The sequence below is a fragment of the Pezoporus flaviventris genome, unplaced genomic scaffold (assembly GCF_033815535.1).
Source record: "Pezoporus flaviventris isolate CSIRO_AGI_PZ_B2104156 unplaced genomic scaffold, CSIRO_AGI_Pfla_v1 ptg000013l, whole genome shotgun sequence".
Lineage (NCBI taxonomy): Eukaryota > Metazoa > Chordata > Aves > Psittaciformes > Psittacidae > Pezoporus > Pezoporus flaviventris.
Window position 1 is genome coordinate 36,047,856 of NW_026892561.1, and position 27,732 is coordinate 36,075,587.

Consider the following 27,732-nt stretch of genomic DNA (forward strand, 5'->3'; position numbering starts at 1 on the left):
CGGACCGCGGGAGCCTCGCTGGTGGTGCTGCTAGCGGCCATGTCGTGGAAGAAACCCAGGTGAGGCGGAGGGGGTGGTGGCGGACGCTGGGACGTGCCGGTGCTGACCCACTTAGCGGCGTGCACCTCCTGCGCTGGGCCGCTTCGCACCCCTTTCCGCGAGCGGCGGTCGCAGTGAACTGAAGTGGCTGGGGGAGAGACTGCGTCTCCGCCACCCTGTGCTTGTTCTGGTTGATGTGCGATGAGTGCCGGGGCGTTCCTGCAGCTTCCTCCTTCTGACAGGGCTCCCGGAGAGGGGTTCCCCTGGGCGGCGGCAAAATGGCTTGTGGTAAACCCCGGCTGGCACGTCTGCAATTAGCACAGCAAAGCCTCTTAAACGTTGTGCCTGAGGAAATGGAATGCCGATTGAGCAGTAACTTTAGATATCATTTGCAAAAGAAACCAAAGTTTGCTATGCCAAGCTCTGAGTAGTTAGTGCATGGTATCTAGTTATTTAAGTTGGCAGTACTCTTCAATTAATCCAGCAATACAGAAGCATAGATTTGCGATCCACCGAAGGTCACAACTGTTGTGTATCAGCTGAAACTTGTATTGAGATTTTATTGTTAAAGTACTCGTGTTAAAAGCAGTTGTTAGTATGTCAGTCTTCACTCAAGCACACATTAAATGCGTAGGTAGATACCTTTCCATCTCTCCACATTAAGTAACTTGAGCTACTAGGTGTATCTGATCAGCAGAAGGGAAGCCTGGCTAGCAGAAGTTTGTATTTGAAATACATAGTGTAATTACCTGGCCTGCATTGGAGCAGCTAGTTATCTCTGAAGTTATTATAAAGCAATAATACATGTCAGGTTGTGAAAGTGAGCTTAATAAATATGTGGAGTTGTTTTAGCATTTCAGTTTTTGTGGCTATAAGCCACACATACAGAGTTAAGCAGTTACAAATAGGTTTTAAGCCTGTGAGGGAAGCTAGGGTGGAATGCACAGGTGCCATAGTTTGGTAACTTAAGTTGCCAGCTCTTTATTGTAACTGGCTTAAACTAATCTATTTGGCAGACATTTTCTTCCAATACAAAATTTTCTTTTTTATTTTTTTTTTGGTCATGTTTCCGGGTAAAAATTACGTGAGTAAAGTTGTAAAACTTGGAGTTTATAGGTAGTATATAAAGGTGTAAAATAGATTACAAGGAAATAACTCCTCTGTTGTTATTGCTATTAAAGTTATTGTCAAATATTTCACACTTTGTCTTTCTGCAGAGATGGTGCTGGAGGATGCTCTCAATATAACATCTACAGAGAAGAGGGAAACTGTTCCCATTTCTCCTCTTCTGACTTTTCCACCAGTCTTGGGTTGGAAGGCTTCTCTGTAAGTGACACATCTGGAACAGAGGAGGACACAGACTCAGCTGTCTTGTATGGAACTTTGCGAGGAAGTGTTGTTGGATTACGGTACTACACAGGGATTGTAAGTGCATGATAAATTATAAAGCAGAATAAAAAGTTGTGAGCTTCAGAAAAAAAAATAATTAAATTTTAATAATTTGTGGAACTTTTGACTAAGTATAATTACGATAGATATTTTCTTCTAACTTGCTGTTTTCAACATTATTCACAGGTAATACTTAATCTAAAACATTCTGATTCAAAATGTAATTAAGGTAGCAAGCTTTCAAATTTGGTTTTATTTGGTAGCTCTCCTCATCCACATAAGGGAAATTAAAGTGATTGAACACAGGAAGTTAGATAGGTCTTTGAACTGCTTACACTGTCAGAAAGGGATGTTTATTCCCTTATGAAATGTGGTAGGAGTTGAAGGAAATTCTTGCTCTCAGGGTTACTTTTGAAATTGCTGTTAACTTCTTGGTAGCTCTTCTGTAATGCTTTTTATATTTTGAGTAAGTGGTAGCTTGACTGACTGAACAGAATACTATACCAAATTAATCTTTAATCTTTATGATATTGAAGGCAATGTGTGATAGACATTTCTGCAGATAATTTGCAACTAAGTGTGTTTGTTTTGCTTTGTTAGGTTAATAACAATGAAATGGTTGCACTTCAGAGAGAGCCCAATAATCCTTATGATAAAAATGCAGTGAAAGTGAATAATGTGAATGGAGACCAGGTAGGCCATATAAAAAAAGAACTAGCAGCAGCATTGGCAGGTATTATGGACAACAGACTAGCATTAATTGAAGGGTAAGTGTGAAGATTATGATGTTGGTTCTATGAATAATAGAAATGTTTTTGATTGCTACACTAGCAAATTCTGAGAACTGTAAGAGTTCTCTTTTGACTCGCATGGCAGCTCTTTATAATGTGGAATCAGAAAAGTTTGGGTTGGAAGGAACCTTAAAGATCATCTACTTCCAACCCCCCTGCCATGGCCAGGGGCACCTTCCACTAGACCGGGTTGCTCAAAGCCCCGTCCAACCTGGCCTTGAACACTGCCAGGGATGGGGCAGCCACAACTTCTCTGGGCAACCTGTTCCAGTGTCTCACCACCCTCATCATGAAGAACTCCCTCATATCTAATCTAAATCTACTCTCTTTCAGCTTCAAGCCATTCCCCTTTGCCCTGCCACTACAGGCCCTTGTTAAAAGCCCCTCTCCAGATTTCTTGTAGTCCCCTTTAGGTACTTGAATGCTGCTCTAAGGTCTCCCTGGAGCCTTTTCTTCTCCAGGTTGAACAATCCTAGCTCTCTTAGCCTGTCCTCGTAGGAGAGGTGCTCCAGTCCTTTGATCATGTTTGGGACCTCCTCTGGACTGGCTCTTAACAGATCTGTGTTATTCTTATGTTTGGGGTCCCAGAGCTGAATGCAGTACTCCAGGTGGGCTCTCATGAGAGCAGAGGAATACTTACTAAAGTTTTGTGTTTTCAGACTCTTTACTCTTTTGTTGAACTACATGTATACAGTTCATTCTTTTCTGTATGTGATAAAATGTAGAGACATTAGAGCAAATTCCTTAGTGATTGTTGTGGAACTCGTACATTAACTGCATGTGGTGGTTTGTATTAAAGGCTCATGGAGTATGAGAACTAACACCTATCTGGAACATCTTGCTGAAGAAATAACAAGTTTTTTAGGGAAAAATCAAACGCTAAAAAAATTACTGTTGTGGTTTTTTTTTCCTGCATTTTATCAGGGTTGTCCCTTACGGAGCAAAAAATGCCTTTACCATGCCTGTACAAATGAGCTTTTGGGGAAGAGAAGAAAACAAGGAAGCAGTGCTAGATCAGCTAAAAAGACACGGATTTAAATTGGCTCCTCCTCTGAAAGGCAAGTGTTGAAGGTTTAGGTTTGAGTTGTTTCTTTTTTCCTTTTAAAATATTCAGCTTGAACTTGTCCCTGGTTGGAAGAAATGTTTGAGGGCTTAATTCTTGTCATTATCTTGTCATTCACAAAATGATTTTTTTAACTTAGTTGGGGAATAATACAGACCCCACAGCTATTGATTTCAAACTTTATAGGACACAAAAGTTTACTTCTTATATTTTATGTTACCTGCCAGCAGCTGGAGAGACAGTTGAGCAACCTCAGAAACATACTTCATTCCTTAAGTTCTTTAAAAATCCATAATGATTCCCTGAATTTCTCTATATTGTTTTGGTTTGTGTTTTTAAAAGAAAACCCGGTCAGTCCCTTTCATAGGGAGAGGTTTTCAGGGACACTGCTGCCTTTTAGAAAAGTGCTAGGGCATGAATGCTACTTGTGAGGTGTGAGCAAATAGAGATGAGATGTCTCTAAACAAATGAGCTTAGCAGACATGATGCTTTGCAGAGCCAGCCTTGCACAAAAAGCACCTGTGCTTCTGGAACTAAGCTTTGTTGAAGCAGTGGTAGTCAGGATAAGGATGTGAGCAGAAATAAATGCCTGGTGAGTAATAGATCTTATTTGATGTATGCTTAGAGTTCAGTTTTTATCTTACAGGTTGCATTGCACATAGTTAATTGAAAAAGAGTTTGTAATAAAAAAAAAAAAAAGGATTTTGCATTATCAGTTGTTGTAATGTCACCAAGTCAAATTTCACATAACACAATAATTTTTAAGAAACATGGTTGCCATCTTGAAGGATCCAAACCTGTAGCTCATTGCCTGTGAGTCTTACAAAGCTTTGTAGAAAGTTTGGCCCAGTGAAAGTAAAGAGTAAATTGAGGCTAAGAGAAAGTGAAAGATTCTGTTTTATAGCCTACAATCTGATCAGCATTGTTACTTAGAAGCCAGTGAAGTTTGAGATTGGGAAGTCATTGTATTGTTGTGTTTCAAAATACTGTCCTTTTAATGGCACATAGGTTCAGAATGTGATTTTGCATCAAAGTGGATTTCTGGGAGAGCTGGTCCTAGTTACAGTGCTCCAGTTCATGCTGCTGTGCAGTTGACACCTGAACAGGTTTGCATTTCATATCTGAATACCTGGAAGTTGAAATTTAAACACTGGGGGCCTTTAATTTTTCATTAACAAAGCAGTTCTTGTGAAGTGAAAGTCTGTTGTCTCCCCCCCCCCCCACACTTTTGTGAGCCACCAGTCTGGTTTGAAGTCATCTTGAACTTTTGAACTTTTTTCCTACTGTGTGAGGAGACATTTAAGCTGTGACAGCCTTGAGTCCCATGTGATTTTTGGAAAGCTTTAGTTGTTCAGTAATTTACTTTTTACATTGTTGAGGTGGTGTCTCTGTCCTAATGCTTTACCACATAACAGGTATGTTCCCAAGTGAAAATAAAATCAGATTTCCAGGCTTTATCTTCAGATAGGTCCAGGGTGATGTGTGAAGGGTTGGGTGGTAGTTTATTTTTGGTTTTGCTTTTTGTTTGCTCTTTCAAATTAGAGTGAAGTATTACTTTAATGAGTGTTGTACAAGGATGCAAATATATTTAGGCATCCCTTTTTTAAGTTCTTGCTTGTTTTGGCATGTGAATGTCTTGGAAAAAACTGGACTTCATTTTTATGTAGCAGTAGCTAACATATTCCAGCAAATCAGGTCTAAAGTGAGGCCTCGCTATAGATCCATCTATATATCTAGACCTATCTATACTGATTACCATATGACAAATAATTTAGTAGTCATTGATTGTTAGTGAGATTATTTTTAATTGCAATAATTTCAATTTCATTTTTTGTTTTCATTTATGCAGCTTAAAAGTGAATTTGACAAATTGTTTGAAGATCTGAAGGAAGATGATAAAACTTGTGAACTGGAAGGAGCAGAGGTATTTCTTAAGCTAGAAACCATTTTATATAAAAATATAAGTACTTAAACATCTTGATGCATGTTTAGCGTTGCCTGGATACAGGAGATGCTTGAATCAGAGTGGGGGAAATAGTAGACACAGAGGACTTCATAAAAATTTTTTTGTTCCAAAAACTAAATGTCATACTTAATATGTGAATAGTACATAATATATCTCTAATTTGCAGGCTGTTGCCACACTCTTGCTTCCCCATCAGAAGCAGGCTTTAGCTTGGATGGTTTCACGTGAGAACAGTAGTGATCTGCCACCATTTTGGGAAGAGAGAAGTAACTTCTACTATAATACACTTACAAATTTTGCAGAAAAGAAGCGGCCTAAAAATGTTCTTGGAGGAATACTGGCTGATGATATGGGACTGGTAATACTTATGAAGCTTGTTTTGGTTTTTGTTTGTTTTTGCTTTGTTTTGGGGGGGGCGGAGTCTAAATACAGAACATGTGCATGTGTTTCTTGATTGGTTGGGCATTTGGTTCATTCTGTGGAAGATACGATGTTCTTTTCTGTTATGCAGGGTAAAACACTTACTACTATTGCATTGATTCTCACAAATTTTCAAGATGGCAAGCCTCTTCCTGTTCAAAAGATCTCAAGTGATAAGTTTTATGAGGTGAGATGAAAGCATTGATATAGTTAATACAAAAACCCCTGTGCCTAGTAACTTTCTGTATGGTGAACTTTGTATGTGTTTTGTAGAAAATGAATGTTACTTAAGTACATTAAGAGAAAGAATAGGGTAGATTAATTGAAGGGAGGTGGACTATGCTACTTCAGGGTGTATAACTGAGCTGTATACTGTGTTATCTTAGGAGTATAGTATCCTTGAAAGAAGAATAAGGAGGAATAAATGCTTCTCAGTGTTAAGTTTTATAACTTCTGAAGTTTCTTATAAATTTGTCTAAAAGGCAAATTGTGACTGTGCAAATAGACCTTTTTTTTTTTTTTTTTTTTTTCCCTGGGGTTATGCATGTGTAGTTCCTGTGGGGTTTTGAGGAAGTGCCTGTAACAACTAAAATAGCAAGCAGGGGGCCTTGGTGTAAAGCAGATAAATAAATAAATACATCTTTTGGCTTCTATTTTTGCCAAATACTTGAAATGAAGTGAGGAGGGGAAACTACAGTAAGTGAGCTAACACCAGTGTGCAAACTCTTCTTGGGTAGTTCAGTTCAAGTGCTTTTTGTTTTTATTAAGACATGATTTTGAAGACAGTGAAGTAAATGAAAGGCTAGGATTAGGTCTTTATTATGCAATATTATCTGACAGTGCTAATGCTGGGAGTTGTGTTTCTTATAAATACAGCTTTTTCAGCACCTTTAAGTGACTGACTGACTTGCCACTGAGTGAGCCTTTCATGATTCAGAGCAATAATTAATCACTGATCAGATTAGTGTAATAATGTTATTGGCATTTTTCCAGTTGCTACATTAAAGAATAAAAGTTTCCATTCCTCAATAGGAATCTGGTACTAACAGCATGAACAGCGTTGGACGCAGACTATGTAAAGGTGACAGCAAACTATCAAAAGTCCAGTAATGTTCTCATGATAATTAATGTTATGATCTGGAGTACTCTTAGTCTGTGGTCAGTGCTAATCTTCACAAACTCTTCACAATCTAAGTATCTCAGAGAGGTATTTGAAACATACCTTTAAAGATGTTTCAGTTGACATATGAAAAGATGAGTGCCTTGTGAGAAAGTTGAACCCTGCCAGGAAAGTTACCACATTCCAGAAATGGATTCAGAGTTCCTTTTGCTTTCCTTTCTACTTCCTCATAGGTAAAACAGAAGCACTTATGCATCTGTTAAAATCTTGTTTGTTTAAAAATTAGTAGCTAATTGCAATTAACTTCTGTATCAAGGGTTGGTTTTTTTTCATATATATATATATATTTTTAAGTAATGAGCGAGTGACAAGTATTTAGAAGGATTTTGTCACACCTGTAGCTTTCAGGTTGTATCAGGAGAATGTACAGATATATATGAAAAATTGTAATTGCTGTTAGTAAGTTTTGTAGCTCCTCATGCTCTTGAAAATGATGAAAGAAATGTATGGGTCTTGAAGTTTTTTTGCAGTTCCTCACTGTCCTGTGAAGGAATTTTAATATAGATGCCTTAACTGATAGCACAAGAATCATAAAATGATCAAGGACCTTAAGCTCATCTAGTTCCAACCTCCCTGCCATGGCCAGGGGAACCTTCCGCCAGACCAGGTTGCTCAAGGCCCTGTCCAACCTGGCCTGGAACACTGCCAGGGATTGAGCATTCCCAGCTTCCTTGAGCAGCCTCTTCCAGTGCTTCACCAATCTCACAGTAAAGAAATGTGAAAGCAAGATAAATGAAAGGAACCGATAAGGAGAGAACACAGTATGAAGTGCCTCTGGTGAAAGTTATTTTTATCAGTACTCTGGAAAGGAGGAAAAGCAGATTTCCATGAGGTCAATATGAGTGTTTCCAGAAAAAGCAGAACCTTTACCAAATTGAAGAACCTAATAGCATCCAAGTTTTTGTTTTGTTTTGTTCCAGAGCATTAAGCATTTTAATGAGTTACTGTTTACAGCAGTAAGAGGAGAGCTTATTGCTCTATTATTTAATATGAAAAAAGTGATAACATCTTCCAAACCTGTACTACACCCTGCCTCCCATTTCTCGTTCTGTTACACATTAAATCGGTATCTGTTTATTGAGTCTTTGCAGGGTTTGCCATCTTCAGGACTGTATTAAATCTGTATTAAAGTTTAAATCTGGAATCAAGCATGAATTCACTTGCCTGAGTTATACCAAAACTCTTTGTGCAAGCACTGGTGCCTTCAGTTTTGATAGCAGCTCTGTCAATATGTTTTCTTTTTTGCATTTGTTTCTGATCTGCAGAGTTCAGAGGTGATGTTTTGTTCACTACCTGATAAAGATTTTAAGAAAACAAACAAAAACCTGCCAAAAACCCCAAACCAAAACAACTCCCTTGTGACAGCCCTAACACCCTGGACATCTGTGATGTTACCACTTTTTTCTTTTAATGTTGCAATTGTTAATTTAGCTTTTGGCAATGTAGAAATTGGTAAGGTCAAACCTGACTAATTAATGGTTGTTATTAATTAGTAAGGTCATTTAGCATTTAAGACTTCTATGAAGAACTTTACTGTTAACAGTGCAATGCTTATATTTGTGTTTTTCTTCTTTGACAGTTTGTTTTTGACCACTTACAAGCACAGTACATGTTTTATGACTTCATAAATATTTAAGATTGTTTAAAGAGTATTTCTATTTTTCATTTTTGATCACAGTATCAGTAGCACTTGTCCCTTGCAGAACTAAGGTTTTAAAAGAAGTTCACACTTGATTAAGTTGTTTTATGTTAAAGTTGGTTTGATAATTGAGCTTAAGACTATGTATATTTTTCATAAATACCATTTACTTTATAAAGACTCTAGCAATGTGATGGACCCTGGTGTTTCTAGCATAAAAAAGTTGGAAACTGCTCCTCTGAAGTACTCAAGTTGTCTTCCAAAAAGGTAGATTATTGGAATAATATTTTTGTTGGTTTGATATGTATATTTTGAGTAAACATAAAGTGATATGTGGTTAATACTAACCTTAGCCTAAAATGTGTTCCTGTGTTCTCCTCAGCTTTCAGTGTAGTATAGTATAGTGTAGTTCTGCTTACATTTATCATTAAGTGTTCTGTATCTGTGTTGCACTTTGAAATATATTAAAAAAGCATTTACTTATTCAGCCAGGGTTGTGTGACTGCTTGCTTGCATGTCTCCTTCACTAGTAAAGGTGTCTAGTATCATCAGTGTGTGGCATGCTAAAAAAGAGGCTGTGAAGTAAATCTTTCTTCTAGTATTAATTGGGTTTTTAGGTGTTTAGAAATACTTTGCAGGCATGCTTCTGACAGGAACAGCCCTGGCCTGATGAAGTTGTGAAACTTAATAACATGTTTGAGCCTTCCCACCACACTAGCCTCTTACAATTGCGGTGAACTTCGGTGATAATCTGTACCACGTTTTATGAGCATCATTCACCCTGCAGCTCTGTGTTCTGTGCTTTCCTTTTTCAAATCCTTAGAATCAGTGAATTTTCAAATCATAGTGATATCTTGTTTGCAATATAAACTTCATCTGCTTAATGTGCTTGAGATTTAATGTGTAAATTTGAGAAGAAGTAGAGTTGTGGGGTTTCTTTCTATTTTTATTTTTTTTTTTCCCTAATGATTATACCTTAGTGATAAAGCCAAGAAACCCAGATATTCAGGAAATAGTGACTTGGGAGAATCTGAAGATTTGCTACTGCAACAAACCAAAAGTAAGTTGCAAGGAATTTCTTTTTTTATTAGTTGGTTACTGTGACATCTGGTGTCTGTCTTCCTGAAGCCAACCCAAAAAGGAATTCTAATTAACTGGAAGAGGAATTAACTAAACTTGGGGGTTTTATGCTTTTTTTTTTTTTTTTTTTGTGTGTTTTGCTCAACCAGAACTTTTAAGCAGAAAATTTTAGACATTGCTGAACAGGAAAGCAGTATTTTAGTTTCAAGTGTTGTGTTCTGTTTCCTTAGCTAAAGGAGAGGTGGTGTAACAAGCTATAAGGGTAAAACAGATGGTGAAAAACACAATTAAGATTTCTAGAGTTTGACATAGACCTGTTGTCAGGGCACTAGGGTTGGAAAAACAAAAAAACATTTTTGTTTTGTGGGTTATTTTTTTGTTTGTTGATTTTTTTTTTTTTTTTTGCGATAAATACCTGAAATTTGGTCTTGAAGAGGCAAGAACACACGTCATTTGTTGAACTAAGTATGCATGGAAAAAAGGGGCTAATGACACTCTGGAGGAAGCAGTTAAGTTTAGGTTTAATATACTGAGTGAAACCTATGCTAAGGTAAACAACTGATAAACTGCATTCCTCTGAAGACTCATAACCTGAAAAAGATGTATAGGATACTATATTTCTGCACATATGCCTCTCAAAATTCAAGGAATATCTGGATCATGCTGTTAGCCGTATGGTTCAGTTTTAGCTAGTCCTGCAAGGAGTGGGGAGCTGGACTTGATGATCCTTATGGGTCCCTTCCAACTCAAGATATTGTACATTACCATGTAGGAAATATTCTACATTATTGCATAGGAAAGGAGAAGTAATCTGGATAACGGGCTTGATGAAACATGTCATAAAAATAAATGCACATGTATGTTCCGCATGGTGTGAAAAATCTGTATGTGTTGGGCTTTGCAGCAACTTCCTTTGTTATCCAAGAAGATCCAGGCTTTGCATCTGTTCTTCTACCTCCATCTACTTTAAAAAGACGAACAAAGAGAAAAGGTAATGAAGGAATAAAAATAATAGTGTTTTGTAGGTTGTTTTTCTAAGCATAAGTATTATGCATATGTGACTTAATAAATGAAACTTATGTCTTTGTAAATAGCTTTGGTGCTGCAGGTGAAGTAATTTAGAAAGGACTTACAGAGAACCATAAGTTTGTTGAACTTGTACTTTGCTTTAGTGAGCTTTCTGTTTTCTCAGGTACCACTAGCATTCAGTCAGCTGAGAAGAAATATTCTGGTGATGGCCCCAGAGCAACGCTGATTGTGTGTCCACTGTCTGTCTTAAGCAACTGGATTGTAAGTGCTAAGCCTCCTAAGTATGTGTATGTGATGAGTGTTGATTATTATGCAGTAGAAGTAGTACTCCCTATAGTCTCTCATGCTAGGTCATGGTTTTCCTTTTTTATGAAACAGCTGCTTTCACGAGAGAGGTTTATTTGATCGAAATTTTAAAAATGGAGTCTCATTGTAATGAGAGTGCTGTTCCATGAGTAGCGAGCTCATGTTCCATTCCCTGGTTTTGACTAGGCAGATTCACTTTGGCAGTTTTGGAACTTAGGTGATTTTAGAATCATAGAATAGTTAGGGATGGAAAGGACCTTAAGATCATCTAGTTCCAACCCCCCTGCCATGGGCAGGGACACCTCACACTAAACCATATCACCCAAGGCCTCGTCCAACCTAGTCTTGAACACTGCCAGGGATGGAGCATTCGCAACCTCCTTGGGCAACCTATTCTAATGCCTCACCACCCTAACAGGAAAGAATTTCTTCCTTATATCCAATCTAAACTTCCCCTGTGTAAGTTTTAACCCATTACCGCTTCTCCTATCACTACAGTCTGTAACGAAGAGTCCCTCTACAGCATCCCTATAGGCCCCCTTCAGATACTGGAAGGCTGCTATGAGGTCTCCACACAGTCTTCTCTTCTTCAGGCTGAACAGCCCCAACTTTCTCAGCCTATCTTCATATGGGAGGTGCTCTGGTCCCCTCATCATCCTCGTGGCCCTCCTCTGGACTTGTTCCAACAGTTCCATGTCCTTTTTATGTTGAGGACACCAGAACTGCACACAATACTCCAAGTGAGGTCTCACAAGAGCAGAGTAGAGGGGCAGGATCACCTCCTTTGACTTGCGGGTCTTTTGATGCAGCCCAGGATACGGTTGGCTTTCTGGGCTGCAAGCGCACACTGAAGCTGGCTCATGTTCATTTTCTCATCAACCAGCACCCCCAAGTCCTTCTCCACGAGGCTGCTCTGAATCTCTTTCTTTGCCCAGCCTGTAGCTGTGCCTGGGATTGCTCCGACCCAGCTGCAGGACCTTGCAGTTGCATGGTTAAACTTCATGAGGTTGGCATCAGCCCACCTCACAAGCATGTTGAGGTCCCTCTGGATGGCATTCCTTCCCTCCAGCGTATCAACTGAACCACACAGCTTGGTGTCATCAGCAGACTTGCTGAGGGCGCACTCAATCCCACTGTCCATGTCAGTGACAAAGATGTTAAACAAGACCGGTCCCAACACCGACCCTGAGGGACACCACTCATTACTGGTCTCCAGCCGGACATTGAGCCATTATTTTTAACTTCTTAAACCAGATGAAGAAGGTGGAAGAGATGGGTCCTTCTTGCATGCTCAGAAAAAAATACTATTGTACTTTATTGATAATGCATGTGACATTAGAGGTGTTTGATTATTGGCACACTGTTCATGATACGTTGGAGTAGGTCTGCTAGGGTGAACAGGTTGAAGGGCCCTTCTGAAGCTCTGTCTCTGCACTGGTCAATGTTTGTGGTGTTTTCATGACATTTTGAATACAGATATTAAGGGGATCTCTTTAACTTTCAAGTTGTGTTTTATCTGGAAGGTTTTGCTGTCTGTGGTTAGAACATTAGTAAGAAAAGGAAACAATCTTAGATTGTAGGAAAAACACTAAAATAATGTAATTGAGAAACATCAAATAACGTAAAATAAATAAATACTCTTTTCATCAATTCAAAATGAAATCAGTATTTAAAAAAAAAACTTGAGAATCTGGTGCTTCAAAAATTAAAATTTTTGGGTTTTTTTTTTAATTTTCAAGATTAGCGTATTCTGAGCACTTCACAGTACAAATGTAGGGAATATATAAACATTGGTGTTAAAATGAATACTTTAACAATTGTGTTGTCATTAATCCAGTAAGGTTTTGAAAGAATGAACAAAGAGAAGGTGAAGGTAGAAAGTGAAAAAGAAACTTAAAAGCTCTTCCATTACAATTTGGGAGGAACAGGGGGTTTGAAGTGCATATACCATCCAGATGTGAATTAATAGTGTGCAAAAAGTAGAGCTAGAGTTAATGGAATGTGATACTGTATCTATTACTGATGACTGAGGTGACTACTTCTAGTCCCTCTTTTCACCTTGGGGGAGTAGTAAAAAGGAACCCAGATTCAAATGGCTTTTGTTTATATAACGTGGCTGTAGAATGTCACAGAGCTAGAGGAAGTGTTTTTTAGCTAAGGCAACTTTAAAAAAATATTATGCTAACAATCATGTAGCTTAACAAAGTGTCTTTTGTGTGACTTCTGTCAACTCTTCTTTCAGGACCAGTTTGAACAACACATCCACCAAGATTTTCATGTCAATATTTATATTTATTACGGTTCTGACCGTAGCAGAGACCCATCATTTCTTTCAGAACAAGACATTGTACTGACAACATACAACATCTTGGCTACTGATTACGGAGTAAGTAAATAAGAAAAAGTGTTCTTTGAAGACTCCTCACTGTTCAGGACTTCCAGTGTTCGGGCTAATGATGGCAGTATATTCAAGTACTATTCTTGCAGGTAATGAAAAGGTTATAGTTGTAGTTTTGCTTTACATACTTTTGTACCGGTTTGCTGTGATAGCCAAGACAGGGGTTTATATTTTTATTAATTTCTTTATTTTTATTTTATTTTAATTTTATCTTTTATTTTTATTTCTTTTTTATTTTTTATTTTTTTAATTTTTTTAATTTATTTCATCTGTAGAGAAAACTATTTGTCTGCAATTATGATAACTTAAGACACTTTTTAAGGATAGAAAAAAATGGCAAGTATGTAAATCTTCCCAAATCTCAGTGGTGTGAGGCTCCCCTTTCTGCCCTTTGCCTATTACATTCAAAGAATATGGAACATATGAAAGCATAGTTCCATAGTTTTTGTTGATGTGGGCTGCTGCAGCCAGGTAGCTCATTGCATGAGATGTATTTGTAAACTCATGATTTTATAGAAATTCTAGCCTTTTTAAATGCCTGAAGATTTACATCTTTAACATTAGTTCTGTGATACATTTTCTGTATCTCTCTGTCTTTGAAGCCTTTCTTTTCAGGCTGAGCTGATTTTTGCTGTAGGTAATTCCTCATTCTAAGTATGAGAAGACTGGTAACATTTTCCAGGAATCATTAAATCTGAAAGGAGGAATGCCTCATTCTTAGTTTTACACTTCTGTACTGATAAATAAACAAGGTGCGCATAAATATCCTCCAATATTAATTGCGGAATCGTTACATTAATAGCCTGCTTAATCCAAGTTGTGAAAAAGTATTTTAATTTTAGTGGAAGATTAAAAAAATACTGTGTTTCAGATGAGAGGTGACAGCCCTTTACACAAAGTCATGTGGCTGAGAATTGTGTTGGATGAGGGACACACTATACGGAATCCAAATGCTCAGCAAACTAAAGCTGCCTTAAACCTAGATGGACACAGAAGATGGGTACTTACAGGTAAAATATTTGATACCAGAGGAAATGCAGTGCAGATTGTCTTAGTATAACACCATCTTGTGTTTTCTGCTTGGTGTTTCCACTTTGGATTTTTCTGGAAGATGTCTGGGTTAATGTCTGTCTGCTTCAGATTCATTTGGAATGTTTTTGAGCTTGCATTTTAACAGCGATTTAGGTGTGTCTTTAAGTTTTTTCATTTTGTTTGCTTGGTTTATGTGGGTGTTGGGTTTTTGTTTTGTTGGGTTTTTTTTGTTTTTTTTTTTTTCACTTAGACAAATTTTGAAGTAACTTTTGATATACAGGTTTGGTAGAAGTGCAAGGAAGAAGGGACCTATTTACAATCTGGCATGTTACATCAGTTTAAAAGTTCACACTTTTATGTATTTACTGGGACCTCAGTAGCTTTTGAAATGTAATAGTCATCCTAAAAACTGCCAGGGACCATGCCAGTATATATGATCCTTAAGTGTAACTTAAAGTATATCATGATTGTGATTGCTACTGGTGAAGCCGAAATGGAAAAATTAACAGCCAAGTCTCCTAGAGATCTGCGATTTTCTCACTCATGTATGTGTTTTGTGATAGTTCAATTAAAAAAGACATGTTATACTTAATGACATGTCAGCCTAGTTATAAGAGACCTCATCCATGGTGTATGGTTTGAAGAAAGCACTAAATTGTCACTTTGACTAAAGTTTGTGTTTTGTACTTTCTTTGAGGTTTTGCAATCTTTTGTTTTCTGTTTAGGCACTCCTATTCAGAATTCTGTAAAGGATTTGTGGTCACTTATTTCCTTTTTAAAACTGAAGCCTTTTACTGATCGAGAGTGGTGGCACAGAACAATTCAACGTCCAGTCACAATGGGAGCTCCAGGAGGACTTGGGTACGAAGTGTTCCCAAAGGGTTTATTAAAGAGTATGACTAGCAGTGCTTGGGCAGTGTGACTAATCGGTGTTTCACGCTTGAAATGCAGTTGGTATCAGTTCTCATTTCAACTTTGTAGTTCTAATTAATATTAAATGATTGAAATTATTTTATATTTCAGATTAATGAATTATATTGTACTGTTAGTCTTGGATTTTGTACAGAACATGTATTTATCAATAAACTAGAAAAAAGTGAAAATGAAACAACTCCAGCTAGGTAATGTGTCGTTGATATATACCTTTTTAGGCGTTTACAGTCTCTGATTAGGAGTATTACCCTTAGAAGAACTAAAACAAGTAAGGTTAAAGGAAAACCTGTTTTGGAGTTACCAGAACGAAAAGTACTCATTCAGTATGTTACACTCACAGAGGAAGAGAGACAAATCTATCAGTCGGTGAAGAAGGAGGGCAAAGCTGCTATTAGCAGGTAAGTAGAAGGCTTTCTTAATTCTGAAGGTTGGATTTTGATACCACAAACTTAGTGTTTTGGAAGTTTTGATTATGTTAGCTCTTATTAGCAAAGTGTATCAATTTGTATGCTGTAAACTAAAAATTGCAAATGAGTGTAGCATCTGTTCAGCTCTGAAGAGTAAAGTAGAGACTATTGCAGAGCTATGTATCAGAAAGAGATACTGGCTATGTAAAGAATGGCCTTAAATTTTTTGTGACCATGTGTTAGTATTTCTTCTACGTCGAACATGTTACTGGTAGCCTTTTGTACCTTGTTCAGAAGAGGATTTGAGAAAATTATATTCAAACAGGGAAGTGAAAATTTAGAATATCATTCTAGTAGTTACACTTCATCACTTGATGTCATCTGTTACTTCAGGCTGTAGCATTTCACACTAACAGTAAAATTTATGTTTAGACTTTTCAGTGAAGGGGCTGTACTAGCTCACTATGCTGACATCCTTGGTGTCCTCCTGAGATTGAGGCAGCTTTGTTGTCATCCTCGTCTGTGTATAAATACATCTTCGTCTAGTTTTTCAGCTGGTGAGTAAATGCTTTTGGTTCCTGTGTTTTTAAAAGGAGGACTTGCACTTCATATTCAAGAACAGAAACACATTTGTTTGTTTTCCAAGCTTTCTAGCTTCAGCCTTCCTCTTTTCAGCTTGAATTATTGAACTTTTAGCTTTGTTACCTTTATCTTTTTCATACCGTATGTTTGAGAAGTGGGTACCCTAGCACATACTCAAATATGAGCAAAGAGGTCCTCTACAGAGCCAAAATGCACAAGGCTTGTTAAAGAGCAGTGTATCTGTTATAATAATTTACAGAAGTGCTTTTACAGTAAATTTTTTTCTTTGCCTCAGGAGAGGAGATGTAGAGGAGCTTTCAGGAATGCCTTGTAGATTTGTAGCTTTTGTCAGCTCTGACTTTGTTATGGCTGTAAGAAAGGGTGAAAGAAAAGCAACATTTTACTTTTGATAAGCCAGAACTGTACAGCTGCATAGTGTTAAAAACTATGCATTTTTTTTCAGAAGCAAGTATAGTCTGCTTGAAATACTCTAAATTTGACAATTCTTAAATTTGATATTTTTAAAAATCCTGTTTTGAGATGATATTGGTTATAGGCATAGTTTTTCAGGAAACTGAAAGACTGAGATATGGTCAGAATCTTGCTTAGAAGGTTATAATTTATCTTCCTGAAAAATACAGGGTGGAGAAGTGATTGGATAATTGTTCAACAATTATTTAGAATTTAATTAGTAACTAGTATGATTTGAATTTCTTAAAAAATGAAATAAACCAATCTTAACCATAAATAATGTCAACTCTGTAGCAATGTTAACTACCTGAACAGCTGCCATATGAAAATTGCTTGTTCCCTTTAGGCGTTGTGTTGCATATGTACTTACCACTGTCGAGTTTCTTAGAATTCTAATTATCATTTTTCCAAGTAAGATTACTGTTCATGTGATTTGAAATTGTAGGTTAGATTTTTCTGTAGTACTGGCCAGTTTGTGGTTTTATACATGGTAGGCTATATCCTCATTGTGTATAAACTGTCCTAGTTACGTTTTGATTAATACAACTGTTTGATGTATGCCACCTCAGTGTTTCCTGTATAAAAATCTCTGTTTCTAAGTATCTTTCTATATTTGCAGATAGTAAAACTCCTGAAGAACTGCGTGAGGTATTAGTGAGCAAAATGAAGCTGGTTCTGAGCTCTGGTTCAGATGAAGAATGTGCAGTTTGTTTGGAATCGCTGACTCTTCCTGTGATAACACGCTGTGCACATGTGTTTTGTAGGCCGTGTATTTTTGAAGTCATTAGAAGTGAGCAGGTTGGTTGTTCTATGGTTGCAGTTAATTGTAATGGCTATTTGAAAGTGATGAACTGATATCACCAGAAGGACATCTAGCTATTGTTCCTTTAAATCATACATGAACAGTGTAAACCTAGGTATTAGCAGAGTTACAAAAACTTGTCCTAAAGTCAAGCTATTGAGAGTGGCTTTCAAAATGAACAGTTTTAAGGTTCACCATTATTTTCAAAGACCTTTTCCCCAGTTTTCACCTTACTTTGCCCCTGAGGTAAAAATGATGGCAACTAGTGCTGCATTATGTTCCTTCATATGGCTCGATGCCTCTTTACTGCCTTTATGTGGTGTGATACATGTGTATTTTGTTGTGCTTGAAAGAGACCGAAGTTGTGTACTGGAAGTTGACTGTTGAAGTAAAATCATGTCTATTCTCCTTATTCCAAGCTGATAACCTTCTGCTGTGAAAGAGCTGCCTTGCTAGAGGGCATCTTTATGGCCCTTCACTGGACTGTCTCCAGAATAAGCTTGCGCATGAGGGTCTTTTGATTGGATTGTTTTGTTTTGTTTTGTTGTGGTTTTTTTTTTGTTTTTTAAACATAGTATGTCTTTTTCTTGTGTGCTTCTAAGCTATACTTTTTCTTCTTGTTTGCCTTTTCCTTTCTAGGGCAATCTGATAGTGCAGTAATCTCGCCATCGGTATCCAGTGCTGCAGCACTTCCTTTCTGGAATTGTACTCAGCCACAGTAGAGCTGCAAGTGACAGGCTAACTCTAGGTGGTGTTCTCTATTGGAGGTGGCAGGGGACAAATTAGTCCCCACTTGTGCGTAATTAGTCAACCCAACAAGACAAAGTTAGGAAGTGTTACTCTACCTGGCATGCCGTTTGACTTTGTTTCGTTGCCAGACATGCAAGGTTCTGATGCAGTTATCCTAGTTGAAAGTCTCTGAGAATTTTGAGGGGAAAGTAGTTATGTGAAATTGTTCTCTGCAGAACAGAGGTTTTGTTCCAGTGCAGAGGTTCTTGGTATGTCTGTAATAGAGTCAGTGCCCCTACTTAGCCTTCATGTGTAGTTAGGCATGCAGAGAAATAAATCAGGTTATGATGTGATGGAACCTGGATTACCTGACTGTACAGTCAAGTTATTTACTATGCTTTGACTGGAAGGCATCTTGGAATCTGCAGAACTAGACCTTTGTCCAATCCCACATTGTTCCGTAGATTGCTTGCATAGTAGTGAAATAGTAGGTACTGCTCCTGAACTATCATGAGTTTCTAAAGCAGTGAGTAAGCTTTTCTTATGTTCAGAATGCTTCCTAATTTAAATCAGTTTCCAAGGAAGGTTTTGCAGCTTCCAGCTAAAACACTGACAGACATCTAAATTCCAGAGTTGGGGAATTCGCTTTTTTGACATAGTAAGTATCTGTGCTAGTGCTGCATCTCAGTTGGGTAGTTCCTGTGCCTGACTGGTTACAGTGCAACTCTCTCCTAGTAAATAGCTCGGGGAAAGTACTTACCACCTTCAAAACAAAGCAACCACCTTAAAGCATGAGTTCAAACAGGATTCTGCCAGGCAATATGCCTCTGGTTTCCATTAGTAATACAAGTGAGAATATTAAGCCATTAGTGAGGCGTGGGGTGTGAAGCTGCCAGCCCAAAACTGCTGAGTGACAAGTTTAGCCTTTCATTGGTTACAAACTTGGATAACATTTTATCTTTCTAACGTTAACCTAAGAATATATTCTGAAATTGGAAAAACTTTCTTAGTAGTTAACAGCTTGAAAGTTAACACCTTAATTTCAGTCTTTCATTCAGTTTAGCTTCAGAAGTCCCAATGAAGCTGTAAAATCTCTACAGTATTGTTTTTATTTTCCTAGTTGTTGATAGCAGGACAGTTTTTTCACTCTTACATACTTTCACTGCAAGTCTTACATATTTGTATTGGCGTTGTTTAGTTGCATTTTGGGTTTTTGTGTTGGCTTTGACTAGTACTAAATTGGAGAAGGGATGCAAAAAGATGTGTATAGCAAACTGAGAAGTCTCTGTGAGCACTGTTAGGATTTTTTTTTTTCAGATTTATTAGAATTCATTTTTTTTGTTATTGGAGGATTTTTTTGGGTTGCTGGCAAATGGGGAATGGTTCATTTGTGACTACATTTTGGAAACTTCAGGTTCATTTGTGTTGAGATTCTGTCTCTTCAAAGGTTATCTTTTCTTGCTGCAATAAATTCATGTATGCAGACTATGACCACCAGCCTCTTTAACTGGCTAGAAGTTCATTCCAGATTTGCAGCTTCCAGTATTCATCTGCTTTGTGAGGTCTGCTTTGCAGCCTGTTTAAAGATGCCTTGGTTCTGTGGCCAGATTACTATATAAACCGAGTTAGCTAATTTTAAAAGGTTGCTGTTAGGCAAAAGTTTTTTATGCTTGTTATTTTTGCTCTGCAAGGTTCGGTATTTGCACAGTGCACACAGTCTTTGTTAAATTTTGTGAGTAGTCTCATGGAAGTGCTATTGCATAAATTGTGAACTCTGCCTTATCTAGAGTATACTTCAGAGAAAAAAAAAACAAACCTTGGTGTTAAATTATGCCTCATTTCTCATCTTTGTTAAGGAAGAAGAAAAGATACTTTGTGTCTGGCCCTGACAAAGCGTATTTCATCAGACTGCAATTATTTCTGTGCAGTCTTTGAAGAAAAAGGGTTAACAAGATCTTTCTTAGCTGCAAAGAATGACTTGTCTTTGAAAGAGGGCTTATTTTTTCTGATATTTTAGTCTTCTCCCCATAGTCCAAATATTTGATTGCTTTTAAATATTTAGCTGCTTATTTCACCTATAAATATGGCCAGAAAGACAACCACTTTTGAGGAAGATTGAGTGCTTTTAAAACATGTAATATTTGTGTCACCTGATGCTCTCAGAAATGTTTGCTATTGTCATGTCAGAAATGACAAAGCAGTTGTGTTACAAATGAATCCTTGAGGACTTTTTTTTTGTATTAATACCAGTAATTTCCTGAAAGGTACTTCTAAAAGTTGATCTTTAGCACTCTAAATAATTTGGTTTAACTTGATTTGATTTAAACAGGGGAAGTTTAGATTGGATATAAGGAGGAAATTCTTTCCTGTTAGGGTGGTGAGGCACTGGAATAGGTTGCCCAGGGAGGTTGTGAATGCTCCATCCCTGGCAGTGTTCAAGACTAGGTTGGACGAGGCCTTGGGTGATATGGTTTAGTGTGAGGTGTCCCTGCCCATGGCAGGGGGGTTGGAACTAGATGATCTTAAGGTCCTTTCCATCCCTAACTATTTTATGATTCTATTCTGTGATTTAATGTGTTTCTTCTAATGTCATTTGGGCTTTTTTTGTAGCCAAATGCCAAATGCCCTCTCTGTAGGAGTGAGCTTCGAGCAGAGCACTTGGTGGAATGTCCCATGGAAGGGGAAGTAGATTCAAGTAATGAAAAGAAGTATGACCAGGAGTGGATATCGAGTTCAAAGGTACATTTCATAGTGTTTTACTTAGCTTTGTTACGGGTTTGTAGAGCACTCTCTAGAATATTTATGTAAATACACTGAACATACTTTACATATGCATAACCTTATTATTTGAAAATCTTCATAGACTAGTTGGCACAGGAGAAAATATGTAATAAAATCTCATCACAAACTTTGCAGCAGGGAAACGAGAAAAGGAGCACCAGCTGGAATTTGATAACAGTCATTGTGCTGTACAGAGATGCATACTAATTATGTGAGACTTTCGATAAAAAAAGCTATTGCTTTGCATTTTGTTTCTGAAGGTTTCTGTGGGTATAGAACTACTATAGAGTAGAGATTATTTAGCTCTTAATTTACTTTTAGAAACTAAAAAGCTGCATCAGTCCTTTCTTAAAGCTTGTCTAAAGAATATGCATTTTGCTCTAGAGGGCAAAATTAAATGGGCATCATATGTTCAATATAACATGTCAGATAAACTAGTGAGATTTTTATTTTGGTTTGCAGACTGGTTTCTCAAGGTCTGTCACATTTTTTGCCCCACCTTCATTGTGCATTCACTGCAAGAAATTAAATCTTTCTGCTTGTACTTTGACCTGTTTGTTTTGAGATTGATTTTTCTGAAACATTTTTTAAAATTTTTTAAAAATTTTTATTCTTGCAAAACTTGGCTATAAATTTATTCTCTAAAAATTTTTCTGTGGAGGCCTGAGACCTAATTTAGGACTTTGTGCTCTGAAATAAATTTATTTATTTATTTATAAATTTTTATACTTTACCTGGTGCAGTTACTTGCCTTCTTTAGTTAGTGGTTCTTTGCCTCATCATAGCTAAACCTTACATGAGAAAACTGGCAATGTTCTTTTGCCTCAGATCCAATTCAGTGTTCTTTTTGTTCTCATGGTGGTCTTAGGAGTGCTTCTGGTGCCTCCTTGTTCTCTGTCATACCTAGCTAAGGGTATTGCATAATTTGTTTGCCTGAATATTCCCAGGGAAAGCCTTTCTTGCTTCTTGATTAGTGCTAAGTAGAACACTTGCCCCAGGGCTGTACCTTTCTTAAGCCTTACTTTTCAGAATTCCAGTACTCTGTTCCTCCATTTTTTTTAATTTTTTTTTTTTGTTTTCCTTCATATGTCCTGGAGGCAGGGACCTTACTGACCCCTGACAAGGAGAAGTATGTCTGGAGAATGGGTTTGTGAATCCTCCCCCAAAGCACCATCAATCACCATTAAAAGTGCTCAACCCTTATGTTTCTTTGAAAGCTAAGACACCCACACCCCCCCTGAATTTAAGATTAATTTAAAAGGTATTGCTGAGCAGTTACTTCTTAGTTGAAACTCATCGAAGCACCTATAGGAGAAGGATCTAACCAAGTCAGAATAAGCTACATAAGTCTTTATTTGATTTCAGATAAATGCTCTCATGCATGCTTTGATAGAACTACGGAGGGATGATCCAACTGCTAAATGTCTAGTTGTTTCTCAGTTTACAACTTTCCTGTCACTGATAGAAAATCCCTTGAAGTAAGTAGAACTACTGTCATTTTTAATAAACACATTTTTTTAGTGTTTTAGAAAATTTCTCAAAATTATTTCAATATAGTGGTTGGAATTTTGATTATTTTTTCCCCCCCCTGTTGTTACAGAAAATGGATTGGTAAATTGAACATTTTTACTTTCTCTTCAGAGAATCAGGGTTTACCTTTGCTCGTTTGGATGGGTCAATGGCACAGAAGAAAAGAGTAGAAGCAATTCAGTGTTTTCAAAGCAGCCAAGGAGGATCCCCAACTATAATGCTTTTGTCTCTGAAAGCAGGTGGAGTTGGATTAAATCTGACAGCAGCTTCCCGAGTGTTTTTAATGGATCCTGTGAGTAACAGGTTGTTAATAATGATCTGGTTTACATCTAGGTGAACCTCTTTTTGGTGCTTTCCTAGGAGTACAATGAAAGGCCTTCTGAGAATGAATGATACTGATGAGTACCTGTTAAAGGGCAAATAGTGGTTTTCTTAATTTGTTTCCCTGGCACGTTTTTTATTTTAACACAGTATTTTTGTGCTGTTATTTACTGTGAATAGAAAGAATATTAGTAGCATTGTTAACAAAGTGCTGTGACACAGTGTAGCGTTTGATATCTATTCCTTCTCTATTTATTTCTCTTTCTGTCTGACACTTCTGAATGTATTTTTCTGTTTGTTCTGTTTAATAACTTCAAAAGCCATAAAGTGAAAATTCAGGAACAGTGTAATTTTTTTTTTTTCCTGTGGTACAGTGTAATGCTTCTCTGCTCTGGTCTCTTCTGTTATTTTTGTGCATTTATTTAAAAAATACAGGTATTAGTCTGAGGTTACTTTTTGTAGTTGTAGGAGACCGAGAAAGATGGTGATACCTAAATTTAGGACATTTTTTTCCTTTCGTTAAAGTGCTTGGGAATGCAGAATTGTTTGTAAGGAATAAAAATGTAAATTACATTTCTTGATAGCAAAATAGTGTTCTTAAATTGGTTTGTGTCTTTTTGTGTCATTGTACAACTGAATTTCCCTGTTCAGTCTGTACTCCTCTCCCTGATGTCCTGTTTTTTTTAGCAGCTGGAAACGGAGACAAATTCTGCAGTTGGTGCACTTCAAAACAAACCAAAGTAAATTAAAGTAATAGTGTAACTCTGTACTTGGGTATCTGGTTATACCAGTAATAAAGTACTAGATTGAACTTCAGGTTAGTGATAACAACAGCATAAAGACAAAAGCTATTTACTTAATAAACTAAAGGAATTAAATATGAGTTAGAATAGGGAGCAGTTGCCTTGGAAAAGGTTTCTTATGAATTATAATACATCTTCACAAGTACTGTCTTTGTATGTGTTTCATTCAATAGTTCAGTTGGAAGGGACCTTCAGCACCGCACCACCATCTAGTCCAACTGTTTGGTTGTTTTTTTTTTAAAGAATTCTCTGAATAAGAAAACTTGTGGGAAGTCCAAGAGAATTTCAGTTTTCTGTGAAGATAATGAGGTGTTATGCATACACTGTCCTGCAGCAAGCAGTTGTAAGAAAATAACTTAAGCATTGTTGACACTGACTCATCTACAGTATATAGTTACATCTCACAAACCACTACCAAATATAATTGGAGCCTTTATACACTGATACTGTTGAACAACTCCTCATCCTGCTGGTAACCATCTTGTAATGGTAGCCACCCCATGTGGCAGTGGTTGACTATTTACATTTGATGAAGGGGCAGTGGGACCACATGACCTTTATGGTCTCATGTTTGAATGTTCAGTGCTGAATGAGATGCAGTCATGCATTAGCATTCTTTGAAACGAATGAGTGGCAATAAGAGGATTTAAGAAGAGGAAAAACCTCTGGAGCTAGTGGAAAAAAACAGTTTTTCTACTCAAATTCTGTGGATTTGTTGTAGAACTGTAGCTTAGAGGTCTGCTGACGGGTGTTGTGTGACAGTGCTAGGGAGCAGCATTTACCCAACCACAGAGTATGCCCCTCCCCCCACTTTTTTACAGTGTTTGTTTAAATACACTCGTATCTGCTGAATTCTCACCTTTAGGAAGAAGTACAAACCTGTAATCTGAGAGTACCGCAAGTATACAAGTTTCTCTGAGGCTCGATTTTTTTTTTTTTTTTTTTTTAATATATTTTCCCATGTAAAATACAGTATTCTTTGTATGAGGATACTGCAGAAAGGCACAGAGCTATTTCAGTTCAGTTTTCCTTTGAACTGATGAGAGAAGAAGAGTGAGAGTAGTACACTTTGGTCCTACTTGATTACACCAAAGATAGAATGGAACATGCTTGTGCATGATTGGGCTAGCTCTTTCCTCAAGACATCATCTTCCTACAGTCAGATTAGTATTGCAACAGTTTGCTCTACATAGCCAGGAATGTTCATCTTGCAGTGACAGATACATCATTTGTTGTATTTCTGCTCACTGTCTTATATTGGAGAAGCAAGACTTGTTTGGCTTCTGTCTTGCAGCTTGATGTCTTAAGTGGGTTTAGGCATCAGAGGTTCTTAGAATCTAAATAATCTTCTTTTGTACTAGTCCTAGGGCTTTTCTTTCCCCCATTCTGTAGAAAGGAGTTGTTAAGAAGAGTTCCTAGGTAACTTTCAGTATGTGGGAGACAGGGCAAGGTGAGCCCATTGCATGAGACTTGCTTATCACAGGCAGAATACGATTACATTTTAGCTAGATTTAAATACCTGTTGTGTGACAATGAGTAGCATTATACCTTTAAATAGAAAAAACACCCTGGAAAAATGCAGAGCAAACCTGGCATTTCCCAAATCCTTATATTTAGTGTTATATTCTAAGCATAAGTAGGAAAAGCTACACAATTATCTTGTGTTCTGCAAGTTCCTTGTTTTAACTACCTTCATGATTATTGCATGTACTAATGGAAGCATACATGGCCTTCCTTTTTTAATGACAAGGGGACTTGGTCTACTGATGAATTAACTGCCTGTGTTCAGCTGGTTTAGGTTTTGTTACCAGGAAAAGAGAACTGAGGCAGTTAGTATATACAGTGTTTATTTCAGAAATAAAATTATAACAAGATTGTTTTGATGTCTCCTAGACTCCTGACAAACCTAGTTTTTAAAGCATTTGCCCATTTACAAGTTCCTCCTTGTTATGAATATATAACCAGAAGTTCTCAAAGCTTTATTTATATTGGGATACTTAAGTGAGAAATCAGGTTGTGCGTAATTAATCTGCAGGCAGTATTTGTACAAGAGATGGTGGTACTTCCATCATCATCAGATAACTTCCTCGTGATCCTGTGTGCATTTTATTATGTATTTTGACCAGTGGTTATTTAACTTGTTCATTACTGCGATTGATAGGCTTGGAATCCTGCTGCAGAAGACCAATGTTTTGACAGATGTCACAGGCTGGGTCAGAAGCATAATGTTGTTATAACTAAGGTGAGTTGAGAGATGATCTGTTGGACCAGTGTTCTGATTATGAATAAATAAATAATTTTCCAGAAAGCTTTGTTGTGTTTTTAGAAGAATTGTGACATCATAATCTCACCAGTAAACTCAAAAGTTGTGATTTTTGAAGTGTGGGCTTTGGATTGTAAGATTATATTAAATGTAAGCTACTTCCTGTGAAATAATAACTTTAGAAATCAGATGTCCCTGTTGTGAGCTATTTGGAGTGATATATATGGGGTAGTATTGCTGCTGCCTGGCCTGGCTGTTAGCTTATTGTCTTGAAAGTATGTAGAATGCTTTTGCTTTTGTCATAGCAGCTCGTTCGGCTGCAAAAGAGCAGCTGGTATGTCTCATTAATACCTGGTCACAAAAAACATTACTTGGGAAATTGAAGACTGGTTCTCTTCTCATATAAGTAGCAAATAAGAGATAAATATTCTTCCGATTAAGTATTAAAAAAAAGGTGTGTGGGTGTGTGTTTAAAATGCAAAACATTCTCTGTCTACACTATAACTCTTCCCTTTTGTGTTTGCTTCACAAAGTAGTAACAAAATATAAGTGTGCTTTAGGCTCACTCGGCTATTTTTTCCCCTGAAGTACCTAAATGTCCCATCCTAAACATTTAATTAAACACCCCCCCCCCCAAAAAAAAACAAACAACAAAAAACCAAACAACAAAACCCAACATTTCAGTGGGGCCTTTTTTTGTATTTCAGTTCATTGTGAAGGATTCAGTGGAAGAAAATATGCTGAAAATTCAGAACAAGAAGAGGGAACTTGCAGCAGGAGCCTTTGCTACCAAAAAGCCTTCAGCAAGTGAAATAAAACAAACCAAAATTAAGGAAATTAAGGCTCTAATCGATTTATAGCTTGAAAATGTGGTAAAATAATATATTTAATATTGCTCTTCAAGTTGCTCTCTTGTTAACTTCTAATTTTGCTGTCTTTGTTGTCAAAACATAAATGCTTCACATAAACTACAAAATCTAATTTTCTCCTAAATGTTAAGTTTAGAAATGTACAAACTTGTTTTGTATTCCTGAAATCTTTCCAGTGTTCACTCCTTTGAAATGTTGACTATTATGTACAGCACTTAAGAACACATAAAAATCCATGAAACAGAAATGTGTATTCATGCATTCTAATTTGCAAGAATTTCATATCTTTTTAGAGGTAACTAAAGGGTTTGTCCTTCAGATAAAACCCTTAAGAAATGAATTAACTTCATGTTTCAATCTTGGTGTGTTCCTGATACCCAAACAGATCATCTGGATTGTTTGTTTCAGAATAGGTGGTCACTGACCACTTCAGAAGGAATTCTTTTGTTCAAAGATGGTAGTTAATTCAAAATTCTAAAATATTCTAAATGATACAAAGGTGCAGCAGGGGGTTCCTCTGTTGATTACTTTTCAGGGGATAGTGAAAATGAAATACTTAAAATTTGTAAAACTTTCATATTTTACTTCCCTTAAGCAGAACTCCACTTATTTTTGTAAAAATAAAGGTTTTATGATTGAATGAAATGCTAGAATCATAGGCTTGTATTGATAACGTGATTTCTTTTAGTTTCTGTAGACACTTTGAACAGTAAAACTGTGCTATATGCAAAGTAGAATACAACCCACTGACTTGCCAATGAATCAGTTAGTCCTTGCAGAATAAATTAATAACTGCCAGCTTTCTAACAGTTTTCTTGCACTGTTAAGTGTTTTTTCAGTCCCATATATATGTCTTAATGGAATGCTAATCTGCATGCATCTTGATTTATATAGGAAGCTACTCATATT

The 27,732-nt window shown here is 37.1% G+C and overlaps 1 protein-coding gene across 4 annotated transcripts; it reads left to right on the forward strand.

Annotated features, from left to right (window-relative positions):
- Nucleotides 1-27,634, forward strand: HLTF (helicase like transcription factor). Of its 4 annotated transcripts, none has more exons than XM_061452785.1 (24): nucleotides 1-59; nucleotides 1,257-1,464; nucleotides 2,029-2,195; nucleotides 3,144-3,277; nucleotides 4,291-4,388; nucleotides 5,132-5,206; nucleotides 5,415-5,606; nucleotides 5,760-5,855; nucleotides 6,701-6,749; nucleotides 8,667-8,754; nucleotides 9,468-9,547; nucleotides 10,472-10,558; nucleotides 10,760-10,857; nucleotides 13,145-13,288; nucleotides 14,172-14,310; nucleotides 15,058-15,193; nucleotides 15,484-15,663; nucleotides 16,105-16,229; nucleotides 17,345-17,523; nucleotides 20,867-20,995; nucleotides 22,403-22,515; nucleotides 22,679-22,859; nucleotides 25,853-25,933; nucleotides 26,662-27,634. In XM_061452785.1, the coding sequence occupies exons 1-24, from the start codon at nucleotides 40-42 to the stop codon at nucleotides 26,812-26,814; spliced, it is 2,952 nt and encodes a 983-aa protein (XP_061308769.1). In that variant the 5' UTR covers nucleotides 1-39; the 3' UTR covers nucleotides 26,815-27,634. The 4 variants fall into 4 exon arrangements, with proteins under 4 accessions (XP_061308769.1, XP_061308770.1, XP_061308771.1 ...); XM_061452786.1 differs by having other exon boundaries at nucleotides 16,114-16,229; XM_061452787.1 differs by having other exon boundaries at nucleotides 16,165-16,229.
- Nucleotides 27,635-27,732: the final 98 nt, after the last annotated feature.